The sequence below is a fragment of the Mauremys mutica genome, chromosome 7, assembly GCF_020497125.1.
Source record: "Mauremys mutica isolate MM-2020 ecotype Southern chromosome 7, ASM2049712v1, whole genome shotgun sequence".
NCBI lineage: Eukaryota > Metazoa > Chordata > Testudines > Geoemydidae > Mauremys > Mauremys mutica.
The window spans coordinates 124,281,698-124,296,278 of record NC_059078.1 but is presented as its reverse complement, the minus strand read 5'-3'; the positions used below and the strand labels follow the sequence as shown (position 1 = coordinate 124,296,278).

General features: G+C 43.4%; 1 protein-coding gene across 6 annotated transcripts in view; it reads right to left on the bottom strand.

The window, feature by feature from the left end:
- SH3PXD2A (SH3 and PX domains 2A) overlaps positions 1 to 14,581 on the bottom strand; it is a 124,881-nt gene that overhangs the window by 79,905 nt on the left and 30,395 nt on the right. For 4 of the 6 annotated variants that reach the window (XM_045023501.1, XM_045023497.1, XM_045023499.1 and 1 more), the window contains one exon: positions 7,611 to 7,742. The exons of 1 other annotated variant lie outside the window; for it this stretch is intronic. In XM_045023501.1, coding sequence (XP_044879436.1) covers positions 7,611 to 7,742 — 132 coding nt within the window. Of the gene's footprint in view, positions 1 to 7,610; positions 8,123 to 14,581 lie in introns of those variants that run through there. One more of the 6 variants, XM_045023496.1, reaches the window with a different exon arrangement.

The following is a 14,581-nucleotide window of genomic DNA, read 5'->3' as shown; positions in this document are numbered from 1 at the left end:
TAGTGGTGCTGAAGAAGGGGCCTGAAAGTCTTTTCATATATTGAAGCACTTGTTCCTATTTTTAAGGAGGCAGATTATTATATTCCAGTAACACTTAAAGGGCATAACTGAGATCAGAGCCCCATCGTCCTAATCCTGAAGAGTTTACTGTCCTTTCTACTATCTAAATAGGCCAGGCCAGGCCAGGCAACAGGGGGAGGGCAAATGGATGCCCAGAGAAGTGAAGTGACTTGCCCAAAGTTTAACACAGCAGGTCAGTAGGAAAGTTGGACTAGAAACCAAGTCTCAAGTCCCAGTCCAGGAGCACATCCACTCAACCACACCATCTCTCATGAAATGTGGACTGGACGGTAAGCAGAGAATCAAGGACCCCGATTTCCAGAAGAATATGCAATTGCACTTGAAACAGTGTTTGCCGTCTTATGAACAGTTTCTGCATGCAAATGTATTGCACGTACAACTGGTGGATGTAGAATTATTTCATAAGAAACTGTAGTAACTGCATTTGCGAGTTTGCGTGCTGCTGCACATCAGAGTTTTCCCCAAGAATCCAGCACTTCACCCAATTTACTTCAACAAACAAAAAAAAACAAAAAAGGTTACTTTTCTACATAAACTGAAGAAACATTTTGGCTCTTTGATTACTGTTCTCCAGTACTGTATTACACTGCAAGCTTGAAGACAGATGTTTCCTAGCATCTACATCAGGGGTCAGCAACCTTTCAGAAGTGGTGTGCCGAGTCTTCATTTATTCACTCATTTGCGTGCCAGTAATACATTTAAACGTTTTTAGAAGGTCTCTTTCTAGAAGTTTATAATATATAACTAAACTATTGTTGTATGTAAAGTAAATAAGATTTTTAAAAATGTTGAAGAAGCTTCATTTAAAACTAAATTAAAATGCAGAGCCCTCGAACCGGCAGCCAGGACCTGGGCAGTGTGAGTGCCACTGAAAAAATCAGCTCGCGTGCTGCCTTCGGCACCCGTGCCATAGGTTGCCTACCCCTGGTCTACATAGCACTATCGGGTGCACGGCCCAACTTGTGATAGTTACACGGTTTCCCTGGTCTGTCTAGTCCCTCACCCATTTCCTTCTCCTCTGTTTTGAAGATGTAAGGTTGGGGTGAAAACAGGAGTACATGACACAGAATTTTAGGGATGCTAACCATAGCAAGTTATGAGGCAGGATCTGCAAGAGGAGTGCAAGAATGTACAGCCCACGAAAAGAGGGAGGCTATTCCAGGAGCAAAGGATAATGTGAAAGTGACAGGTATCTTCACTGGTAAAGGACGGATCTTTGGATATAAGATCTACAGGACAGCGGAAGCCCAGGCACAATAGTGATTATGAACAGGAGGGGGTGGAGCTTTGCCTGACTGGCCCCTAGGAATAGAATATGGAGCAAGGAACAATCTGCCCTGTGCACAGATCATGGAATCATAGAGGATTAGGGTTAGAAGAGACCGTAGGAGGTCTAGTCCAGCCCCCACAGATGGGATGCACTGTGCCACAGGGACAGGAACAAACAAGACCAACCCCCACACCCACCCACCACACCCACCCACCCCAAGAGTACTCTATACAGAAGTGGGTGAGTTGTGGAGAAGGGGGAGGCAGAAGGTCTCCATCAGGGGAGGCAAAGTTTTGGTGGAAGCAGACTGTTTAGTCTTAAATTGACTCCTCCTTTATCTTTGTATAGTTTTCCTAATTAAGCCTGCATCCATCAAGAAGCATGAGTGAACCTGCACAATGATAAATGAGAGCATATTTCCAGGTATACATAAAATCCATTAACATTGTAGGGGACAACCATTAAATCCTGGAATTCCTAGATTAGAAAGCCATTTGGAACAGACATTTGAGATAAAAACTTAAACACTCCAAAATGTAACTTCATATTGCCACAAGATAATCTCAGCAAGCTACAAGAAAGGAGCAATTTCCCTTGCCAAAAAACTCCCTTGGGTCCCGATAAAATTACACTAGCCATAATAGGTTTATTTTACATATTGTGTGTAATATAATATTGGAAATAGGTCTGCAGTTATGTAATTGCAAAGGAAACAGCTATGGGCTTGTTCAGGCCAGCTGAAAATGCCATCCCATGTTTCTACCACCACAAAAGTAAATCCCAATGGGTTATGTATAAAGAGCCCTCAATCCCACTCCTCTGATCAGGAGAGAAGAGGAGGAAGAGCAGTATGAAAGGCGGTTGATCGTACAGTTATACTTAACGGTCTGTCAGGGTTTCCATTACAAATAGCATTGCCACAATTTATAACTTGACCATTTCAAGCCACATCCAAACAAAACTTGGCAAGAATGAAGTTAGCACAAGTCCAATTTTTTCCCCCTCCTTCCTTTCTTTAAGCAAAAGTTCTACATATACTGATTCGGTCATTTGTACTGTGAAGACTGGCAAACAGAAAATTTGCTGCACGGGTTTTTTGGAGTAGTTAATTTAAAAAAGCCACAGAAAAAAAATGCAGCCTATCACAGAGCTCAATTTTGAACAACAACATTCTGTGGGAAGATTTTACTAACATGCATACTCAAAACATTTAACAGATGCAATAATGAGATGGAAAAGACAGTGCCTAGGAAAAACCTGTGGCTACAGTTAAGATTGATGTTGAACGTCAAGTGCTGTAATTTTCTTTATGCACATACCTATGGTGAATGATAAAAAGGAAATAACTGCACGTAGCAAGGGGGGGGACTATACCCCAAATATACACATGAGGTAGGATAGCTTCCATTACACAGAAACCCAGAGGTCAGAGGAAGGTCTCAAGACAGATTTTTGTGCATCCCAGGTGGGCATTTACTTTAAGTACCTCAATGTCCATAAAAGTGGACACCAACAGCTGCAGTGACACTCAGCATGAAGTGACCCACAGGCTTGATATAACGTGGCTGGAAGGGTCTCAAAATGTATTCCTCATGCGTGTCATTGAGCTTGCATCGACATTGCAATATTAACGGAGGGCTTTTCAGGTTTACAACCTGAACATCTCTTGAACTTGCACTGGGCACAGCAATAAAGACGTTCTCTTACCAGACAGTATATTTTACTATGGTTGATAAAAAGAAAAGTTAAATGTTAGGTATGAGCCCTAACCAAAATTATGGGTGTGAATGTGCCTAAACTTTGGGAAAGTTAAATTGCAAAGTCTGGATTCAAATTCCATCACTTGTCTATGGAAAAAAACATGTTGCTTTGACTGTTGTCTTTGAGTAATCATGTGTTGCACTTAAATAGTCAGAGTGATGGTAGCCTTCCAGTGGTCCTCAGTTCTGCTGAGGTACCAAAGTAGTTTAGCATACACTATCCAGCACTGATCATTTGATGTGCTGAGTACGTTCAATGCCCATTAGTTCCGATGATAATGGAGAGCACTCAGCGAAACTTACAGAATCTCACAGGTTTAAGCCCAGAGGCCTCGTCCTCGATTGTTACCTTGCAGCGTGAAAGTTGTATTCTCGGGTTACAAGAGGAAGCTTTCTAAGGGCAGAGTGGTTATCAAGGTCTACTACACAGACACATTGATAAGTTAGATGCTAAATCCCAATGGCCAAGAGATTGTACTTAGAACTCATTAAGGTTGCCACATTCTGTTTTCAGTTCACCTGATGGTTGCAAAGTTTTGCTAACCTTGCCAGAAGGGTACAGATACGGAATGTGGTATCCCTAATTCAGGCTCTAGAACGGTGGTCTCCAACCTTTTTATGCCCGAGATCACTTTTTGAATTTAAGGGCAACCCAGGCTCTACCCCACCCCTTCCCTGAGGCCAAACCCCTTCCAAGGCCCTGCCCGCCTCGCTCAGTAGCTTGCTCTCCCCCACCCTCCCTCCCTTTCACCAGGCTGGAGAAGGGGTTTGGGAGGGGGTGTGGGCTCTGGGCTGAGGGGTTTACAGTGTGGGAAGGGGCCTGGGGTGCAGGAGGGGGGTGCTGGCTCCAGGAGGGGCTTAGGGCTGGAATGTGGCCTAAGGCAGGCTCCCTAGTAGTTCCCTGAAGGGACCAACGTGCCCCTCAGGGGGGAGGAAGGAATGTGGCTCTGTGCGCTGTCCCTCTCTGCAGGCACTGCCCCCAACGCTTCCATTGGCCACAGTTCCCTGCTGCTGGCCAATGGGAGCTTTGGGGGCGGTGCCTGCAGAGAAGGGTAGTGCGCAGAGCCACATGTCCCTCCGCCAGGGGTAGCGGGGGTGGGCTGGCCACTTCCAGGAGCGGCGTGGGGCTGTGGCAGGCAGGGAGCTGCGCCACCAGAGATTGTGATCGACTGGGAGAGTCCCCAGGCTCGACTGGTCAATCGCGATCGATGATTGGTGACCACGGCAAGAAGGTAGCCTGGTACGACTGCTGGCAAAGGACAATTAAAAGCTGAAGCTCAGCCAAAGATAAAAAAAAAAAAAGGACAGCAGCATATATAAAAAGGTTTACTTCATAACAGTGGCATGCAAGATACAGACCCATTCAGCGAATAGGGCTGCCTTGGGCTTTTTACCAAGGGAACAAATGGTTTGTTTTACAAAGCTGCTCTCTGAGGGGAAAAAAACCCATGCACCACTTGATATTTCTGGGTGGTATCAACACAATCCTATTGGGACTATTTTGATTACTGTGATTTAAAGGGGAAAAAACCCATTAAGTACCTACCTATGCATTTCATAGCCAGCTTTCCAAAGCACCACTAAAACAGAGCCAGACGTGTACTGTATGGGATTTTACATACTACATTAACAGTCTTTCGTCAAAAGGTCGTAGGAAAGTAGTAAGGATGTCTAATGAACAAGATGCTCAGTCCGATAACTGTGTGGTTCAAACTTTTAACCACTATCCAAACTGTTTGCGCATGTGGGTTGTTCAAAACTAACATCACGTCAAGTTACATTCAGACTGGTTTACTAGGTTTTCACCTGGACCAGAGGGAGAGAAGTGAACCTACCAATCAGGGTCTGAATGAATCCAGTTTGATTGTATTTTCCACACATTTAACAAAGGTATGGATTGTACCTTTTTTTAAAAAAGGTCCAAGAATCCAATTTTCTTTGGGTTTGTGTAATCACACTGTCCTGAAGAAAATAATCCATATACCAACTAGTGATGGACAAGAGGTTTTAGATAAACTAAAGTCAAATCCAAACTATCAGCCACAACTCACCAAAATTTCTGTGGTGGGGGGGAAGAGGAGGTTGTTTTGAATTTGAAAGAAGTCTCTCAATTTCTTTGTTGGCTGCTTTTCTTTTTTGTGCAACTTCTCAGCTTTGTATTCTCAGCCAACTCAGAAAACACAAGATTCCCTGGAAAAGGCCATTCCTGTGGTATTTCCAACCTGGCCCAAGCCAGGAATTGCTGAAAAGTTTGAGATGAATTTTGTTCTTGGGAAAGCTGCAGCCCAATTTCTCAGCCAGGGATTTAGTCGAACATCCAGCCCTAATGATGCTTGTCCACCACTAATCATCAACTACCTCTGTTCCTCAGGAGAGGGACTACAAAACTACTCCAGTGTTTCTCAGATTTTTTAGGTCAGTGACCGAGGACCCCTTTGTTCAAAGTCAAAACCCTTTATGTGCCCCTTACGCATACTATAAAAGTAAAAGTTAAAAAAGTGTATCAACACTAAGCCTCTAAAAAGAGATGTGGGTTTTGAGATGTTGACATGGAATGCTTGACCATGAAGAGTAAGTGTGTGGAGGGAATAGGGGAGAGGGAGATTCCTTGCTTTAGATTCCACCCCCAAATGACGAAGTGTTCAGCTCCTTACAAACCCCTCTCTGCCCAATTGGCTTTCATGACCCTCATGGGGGTAACGACCCACCGGACTATTCTATTGGACTTTACAGATGATTTAAGAAGGGACTTTAACTAATCCTTGCGATTTTACTTCAGTGAGTAAATGGAGCAGGATATGGCTCTAAAAAGGCACCTTTTCATAGGAGTTGCTTTCCTGATCATATAACCTCACTTAACACTGACATTCCATCTTAGCAACAACCATGATCTTTAATACCATATGAACTGTGTTTCCTCAGCACAACAGGGAAGGCTGAATTGGAATTCCCTTGTTTTTCTTGCTTGAAACCAGACACCCTTGAATTGCTGAACAGTCCAAGTCTACTTGGTGGTTATTTTTGGAATCCAAAATAGAGGAGGATGTACCATGAAGGTGAAGGAGAGTTGCCACAATAAGGGGTCTACAAACTGCCCTTGGGATGCACCTGGGTAACTCCCATCACTTGTATAATTAACAGAACCCCTATCTTAACACAATCAGCAAAGTGGCTATTTTATGGCATCTTTTCCCTCCTTTACCCATAATCAACTCTTAATATGTAGATTTGCGCTCCTTATTAATGCCTCATTAGTTTTGCAAAAAACACATAGTATTGTATACCCAAAAGACCATATGGCTTCACTAGCAAGCGCTGGCGTATTTTCCAAACACACACTACACCTTTAACACCGCTCTAGTCACCTGGCAGGCTAACAGTTCCTCGAGTGCATCACTTGCACATACTCAGATTATTAGTCGTCTAATGGCAGAACTGCTGTCCAGTGAAAAATATTAGTGTTCAGGACATACAGAACTCACTCCAAACCAATCCGGAGTCAACTTTGAAAGAGTGGATGTTTGACACAGATCAGGACATTTCTCTGTTAAAGCCTGATGCTCAGAAAAGCTGAGCATCTACAACTCCCACTATGGGAGTTGCTGGTGTTCATCTCTGAAGATTAGAACCTTGGTCTGTGAATGTACCTAGTAGTCTGCAATGGCTCCTCTGGGTAAGACATGAGAAAATAGGTCTTTGAACCCAAAATCTTAGGCAACCGTTTGGTTTGATGCGTGAGGAGGGGCCAGGGGGCACGTGCAGAAGCAAGCAAAGTGGCACGAGGCTAGCCAACAGTTAACCTTTTCAGCGCTACACACGTACACAGGCTTCTGAAGCATTTCATTACAGTGTCTGAAAATGAGACTTCCAGGAGGCAAAGCTACTACACATCAACCTTTGACCAAATCACTTGCCAAAATTTCATTTTCCGAATGGTAACTGGTTATTCTAGGAGCAGCATAAGAAGGAAATGTTATGCCTGCATTGCTAGCAGGGAGGCTCCCATTCTTTGCCTGAAAAAGGCCATGCCAATACTTATGCAAGTAGCAATTTTAAAGTTTTATTGAATCTACATAGTCTCTCATCCCTTTTACGGTTTGGGCCAACAGTTGAGCTGTCAAGCCAAGTCTTCATCCCAGAGTAAGTTTTAACAGCCGTGTATAAATCCCCCCAAAACAGTTGTTAGTAATGGAAATGCTGACAGCAGGGCAACGTACTATTCTAAGAAGTATGTGCACAAGCTGTGGAACCTTCTCTCCTCCCGCCTCAGTTTTCTGTTAATGTACATTGGCTAATTAACAAACAAGCTTACGAGACATTCTTACAGCAGAAGGCAACATTTTGGCCCCCAGCCCAAACCAACAGGGGGAAACTTCAACATCCTCAGCCAGACAGTACCAGATGGAGCTAATGTATAGTTACATGAAATGATGAGAGAATGAAGGAAGGGAATGAACAACCAAACTATTAGAGAGGAAAAATAGGTACAAGTGTCTCACCGCTTTCGTTTTTCTCTATTACGTCCACGACTTCCCCAGCCTGAAGGCTGATCTCCGAGTTCTCCTGTTTCTCATAGCTGGACACCACCACATACTGCTCCAGGATCATGGGTTCAGAACTAGCATCAGCACCTGGGGAAGGGAAAAAGCAAGCTGTAAGCCAGCTTCCAGCCATGGCTCCTCGAGAGCGACCTCCGTCCATCCAATTCATGATAGGCCAATTTGTCACCGCCGTCAAGCCAATCAGAACAAAACCTTGGCTCGCAGCATATCCCCAAATGGCTGGCCATATAGAAACAGCTTCCTCTGGCCCACAACCCAGCAGCACAGAGGAACATTAGAGAGGAAGAAAAAAAAAGTTTTAAGCATAGTGAATTAATCAAAGTTTCATGACGGATTCTGAAAATAAACCTCTTCCCAACATGGTTGCTACAATCCTTGTCCCCATTCAGATAGAAAAATCCGGGGTAGAAGCAGCATAAATCCACAGCAGAGCTATCCCCCCCCAGGAAACAAAAAGAAAAAATAAACAGTTCTCCCTTCGGAGGCTCAGCTCCTTCTCCACTCTTGAAGGCTTGAGCTGCAAGTCAAGAGGGGGCTGTGGATGCCAATCATATTCATGTGCACTGCAGCCCTTAAATAGAAACACATGAGCAGGACTGAGGAAGGGAAGGGGTGGAGGAAAGGAGAGAGCGAGGGGAGGGCAGAGAGAGACTGTTTACTTGAAACAGAAAAGTTACAGAGCCAGATTCTTATGAACACAGCCACCCACACCAGCCTTTTCCAAGCATTTTGCACAGTCGTCCGAAAAAAAGAAAAAACCCACTACAACAACCCTCCAATTATAAGAGATGCAGAACTCCACATACTGCCTTGTACGAGATGAACAGCGGAAATCTTTACACACAGTCGGATTCGCTTTCCCTTCCAATGTTTGCTTGTTTTGTTGTTTAAGAAGTTTGCAAGCTAGCATGAAATGCTTTAATTATTTCAATCTTCTCCGTGCTGGACTTTTCAGCCATCAGGAGATATTTCTTCCCTATTCCTGCACATTCTCTCCCTTCCTGCCCCCCAACCCCAAACATACCAGCATCCCTCTGATTGGTTTCTTTTGGTTTTCTGAATAATGCAAATCATATGTTTTAAAGCCAAGCTACAAGACAGGAGCGTTCCACCGCCAGGGATGGAGGGAGAGCTCTCTGCCATGTAGCGAGCTGCAGGAGACGCAAGAATCTCCTTAATTCATCACTCAACTGCAACATCAACAAAACGCACAGGGCCACGCCACCGCCGAACGGACAGAGACAGAAAGGCTCTGCACACACACCATGCAGAGAGAAAGGCTATGAAGGCATTTAAGCCAACAGTTCTCCTTTTAATTTAAAAAACCAGAAGAGAGGGATGCTGTCCTTTTGATGTAGATCTCCTTCTAAAACAAAGCATCAAGGATCACCTTGTTTAGAGACACTAGACCAGGGATTCTCAAACTTCATTGCACCACGACCCCTTTCTGACAACAAATTACTACATGACCCAGAGATATGGGGGTGGGGGGGTGGAAGGACAAAGCCAAAGGGCTTCAGCCACAGGTTGGGGGCCTGTAACCTGAGCTCCACTACCCAGGGCTGAAGCCCTCTGGCTTTGGCTTCAGCCCTGGGTAGTGGAGCTCTAGCTTTCGCTTTGTTCCTAGCAAGTCTAATGCCAGCCCTAGAGACTCCTTAAAATGGGGTCGCGACCCACAGTTTGAGAACTGCTGCACTAGCCATATGAAACGTTTGACAAAGCTGCAATAGATTGGAGTCCTAACGTGTTAAGCACTCTACATAGCGGAGATTCCTGGTGTAATCTCAAGAAAGAAGACAAGCAAAAGGTGAGGTGGGAAAGTGAGGCAAAAGAACTCTCCCAAGGTCATACAGTGGGTCAGTGGCAGGACTGAGATAGCATCCAGGACCTCAAGTCCCAGTTCAATGCCCTATCCACCAAACCAGGTAATCAATGGAATATTTAATTCATTACAACCAGGAGGATCACGATCAGCATGGTACTTACAGTGCCTGCACATCCATCTTTGTTTAGTATGTAAATTGATTCTACAGACAAAGTTAGGCCTAAAAGTTTCCCTTTCCTTTCTTCTGGCAGGTACCTAGTGCCTCATTCAAACACCATTAGTCCAGGCTTTTCCTGAAACGCGATACTGATTGCCTCTTTGGCCCGGGTTTAAGAGGTTCAGAATAAAATTCCTTAAGTGTGTCCAGCTAAACTACTCACACAACATATAGAGTCCCAGAGCAATTTTTCAGTACATTTTTTAAAAGATTTCGTTTTCTTGCCAGTGAATTTTCTGCTCACAAAAGCAATGAGTGGAGTATCAAGAACAGGATGACTGACTCCTGACACGCTTATCAATATGTAGGGCAAAAAGCTGCATGATCATAGGGGTCTTCAGTTTGAAAGACATGCAACACAAGACCTCTAGTGTAAGTATCAACACATCCTTGGAATATCTAAATATTAGATGGACACATTTCCTAACTAAAAAAAAAAAATGCAGCCAACATGGGGGAATTCTATACTAGACATGTCTTGACAGATATATAGAGGAACTGATCAGAGAACTAATAGTTAATGATCACTTATACGTACGTTACCATGACTGCAAATTTATAAAATGTGATCAGAACAGAACAGAGTTCAGACCAGTGAATATATGGTTTATAGAATATATATATATACACACACACACACACACACACACACACACACCCCACCCAACCTGGTTTAGAGGGGAAGTAAAGGCAGCTATAAAATATAGCTAACGAATGGGGGGAAAAAAGGGGAAGTTAATAGTAATGAATATAAATCAGACGTTAGGAACTTTGATAAGGAAAGCAAAAGGACACATATCTATCACCATCAGAGTTAAGGACAATAAGAAGAGGTTTTTTGTTTAAGTAGATTAAGAACAAAAAGACCCTCAACAATGGTGCTGCTTCATTACTAGCAGAAATTGCAGGATTGCCAATAAGAACAAAGTAAAAAATATATTCAATAAGTACTTGTGTATGGGATGGGGGGAGGTGAGAGGGGGACTGATGTACCATATGATGACACTCCTTCCATTCCATTAGTATCTTGGAGGGCTGGGGGGGGGGGGTGTTTAAAACAGCAGCAGTTGAAGTTAGACATTATTTAAAATCAGTAGGTCCAGATAACTTGCATATGAGAGAGTTTAATGGTCCAGTGAGCTCCTCATCAGCTCTTTTATCTTAATTTTCAATAAGTCCTGGAACAGTGGAGAAGTTCCAGAAGACTGGAAGAAAGCTAATATTGTGCCAATTTTTAAAAAGGAGTAAATGGGATGACCTGAATAATTATAGGCTTGTTAGTCTGACACTGGTCCCAGGTAAGATAATGGAGTGACTGATGTGGGACTCTATTAATAAAGAATTAAAGGAGGATAATATAAATTTAGTTAGACTCGACATGGGTTTATGGAAAATAGATTCTGTCAAACTAACTTGATATTCTTTTTTATGAGCTTACTTTTATTAACTAAACTTGTAACAGTCTTGACAGAATGTATTTATTCCTGTAAGGTACTGGACTTGATACTCCATGACATTTTTATTAAAAGACTAGAAAGATAAAATATGGCAATCATTAAAATGCATAAAAAGCTGACTGACAGGTCTCAAAATGTAATTGTAAAAAGGGTAATAGCCCTCATGCAGATGTGTTTCTAGTGGGGGTCCTGCAGGGATTGGTTCTTGGCCCGATGCTATTCAGAGCAATCTGGACTGGGCACTAGCACACAGTGTGTGTTTTAATATGCCTAAATGTAAATGCATACAACTATGATCAAAGAATGTAGGCCACACTCACAGGATGGGCAACTATCCTGGGAAATAGCAACTCTGAAAAAGAATTGGGGGTCCTGCTGGATAATCAGCTGAACATGCACTCCCAGTGCAACAGTGGAGCCAACAGAGCCATCCGAAGAAGTGGGTATTCACCCACGAAAGCTCATGCTGCAAAACGTCTGTTAGTCTATAAGGTGCCACAGGATTCTTTGCTGCTTTAACAGAGCCAATGTGATCCCGGGGCACATGAACAGGGGAATCTCAAGTAGGAGCAGAGAGGTTAATTTACGTCTGTATTTGGCAATGGTGCAACCACTGCTGGAATGCTGTGTCCAGTTCAGGCATCCACAATTGAAGAAGGATGCTGATAAATTGGACAGGGTTCAGAGAGAGAAACCATGAGAACAATAAAAGATTTAGAAAACTTGTGTTATGTTAAAATAGATGCAAGGAGCTCAGTCTAACACAAAGATGATGATTGGGGGGGGGGGATGGGGGGGACTTGATTAGTCTATAAGTACATACACGAAGAACAAATAGTTAACAGACTCTTCAGTCTAGCAGAGAAAGGTATAAAAACAATCCAGTGGCTATACATTGAAGCTAGACATATTCAGACTGGAAAGAAGGTGTAAATTTTTAATGGTAAGAGTAATTAATCATTGGAACTGCTTACCAAGAATCAGAGTCAATTCTCCATCACTGATCACTTTAAATCAAGATAGTTTTCTAAAAGATCTGCTCTAGGCATTATTTTGAGGAAGTTCTATGGCCTCTGTTATACAGGAGGTTAGATTAGATTATTACAGAGGTCCCTTCTGGCCTTGGAATCTATGAAGTTCAGTGCAGGTAAGTGCTATGCAAAATTTAATGCCATGTACCTCAGACCAGACCTGCAACACCACCTGCTAATCTAGTCCTAGGCTCACACAACACAGTGGGCCAACCGCACCTCTATCCTGACTGAAAGTAACCTCCACTACTCCAGCTCAAGGCTCTCCTGGAAGAGTGTCCATCAATTGTGCAGACATGTGCCTAATTCCATGGTAGTTTTCTAACATGAAGGGATTATGAGGAGATCACAAAAATCACTTACAATTAGGGTGACCAGACAGCAAGTGTGAAAAAAAATCAGGATGGGTGTGGGTGTGTGGGGTGGGGGGTGGGGGGGGAAAAGAGAGAAATAGGAGCCTATATAAGAAAAAAGACCCAAAAAATCAGGACTGTCCCTATAAAATCGGGACATCTACTTACAATCTAGTCAATATCAGAAACTTGGTAACCTCTCAGATATTAGATGCTACTGCAGGACTGTGCTTTGGTAGGAAAGTTACAAGAATAGTAGGGGGAAAAAAAAGTACAATATTTACTCAAGCTACATCATATCTACTTCAAAACAAGTATTTCTTTTTAAGCAAGTTTAGTGCAGATAAAAGCCTGGGAGACAGAAGTAATCAACCTACAGAGCATCAATACATGCTTCCCCACACCATAACTTCCTAAAAGGCCTCTATACACAGTCAGGCTACCTCACATGAGTAAGCGCCATCAGATCACAAGGCACAACTGAGAAAATATGGGTTCTCCAACCAGAATTGCAAGTCACCACTGATGCAACATATTTATACATGCGCCTACATGTGAAAATTATGAATAATTTTGAGGGAGCAATCTGTGTGGGAAAGTAGAGATTTGATCAGACAGGGGTACTATTTTTTATAGCTTTTGGTGTCAGCCATAGGACAATAGTGGATTTTTCTGGACAGTGATTTCCTTTAGATAATGCACAGCACAGCTCTGTACAGGAGAAACTTCTCTTTCTTAAAGTATTTTGGCAAATTTAACAAACAATAGAAATTACCAGTTCTGGGGGATGTAGGGATGGACAGCGAGTCAGATAAAGCAGAAACCCATGTCTACTTTGTATCTCTCGAGACTGTAAATTTTTAGTTAAACAAAAGTCCAACACAATCTTGGGTCCAGTGGCAGGAACGATAGCCATTATGATAACCATCCCTGCTGGATACCAACACAACAGGGCTGCTCCAGGTTATGGTGTACATCGGCAAACACCCACATATTATTCACGGACATTTGAGCCAGAAGACAGATGCCAGAGGAGGAGCTTTACAAACTGAACTGAAAGAAGTGTCACTTCGTGAAGCAGCATTTAGAGGCCTCTTCCTTAACTCCAGATACAGAAGTCAGATCTGGCTACAACAATTAAGCAACACCTGGATTTCCTCCAATCACAGGTTTGAAACCTGGTAGTTCATCCTTCCAAAGTAGATACTATAAACCAAGCCCTAAGTAGTTGTTTTTATGTGGATCCATTTTGGGGCTTGTGTACACAGTCCTGGCACAGAGCGCTAGGGGGGGTACGATTTGTAAAGAATTCCAACATGTGGTGCCCTAACTTGCCTGCTACAGAGATACCTACTTCGCTATGGTTTACAAATCTCACCCTCTGGTGCACGTTGCTGCAAGGTGCAGACAAGCCCTTAGTTAGTACAGCAATTGGCACAATACAAGAAGTTGATAAAAAGAGGAGACTTAAAACAGGCTTGTTTAAAAAAAGTGCTATGAGACCTCTAACGAGGGTGATGGATCCCACATCTATGTCCTTGGACAAAAATTTCCTCCTCCCTCTACTGTTGTGTAGAGCATCAGCTGCTGCCCTCCAACCCAGAAGTGGCGGCATTTCAAGACATGTTTCACTTACATCCAGCCTGCAGAGGGCCAAGTAGGTTCAACTTTTTGACTTCAACGGGAGAGAAGAGTACTCAGCACCTTGCAGGCCTGGGTGCATTGTTTGTACTCTGGGACTCCTTCAGAAGAGGCTATGTACGAAATATTTCCCTCAGTAACATTTACAAGGGGGAGCTAAGAGGCGAGGCAGCCGGTTCCCAGAACCAAAGCCTGAGATGCTTTCTAGGTAGTAAAAGCCACAGCCAGCTTACATGCTTTCTTCCTGTATGTCAAGAGACCCAATGGTTCCCTCCCCAGATGCCAAAGCCTCCGATACTCCCCACCCCATAACAGCTTCTACCGAGCAGTCGCGCATTGTCTGCGCAAAAAACTGTAGCATGCTGAAAATTTAAGATCTGAGGG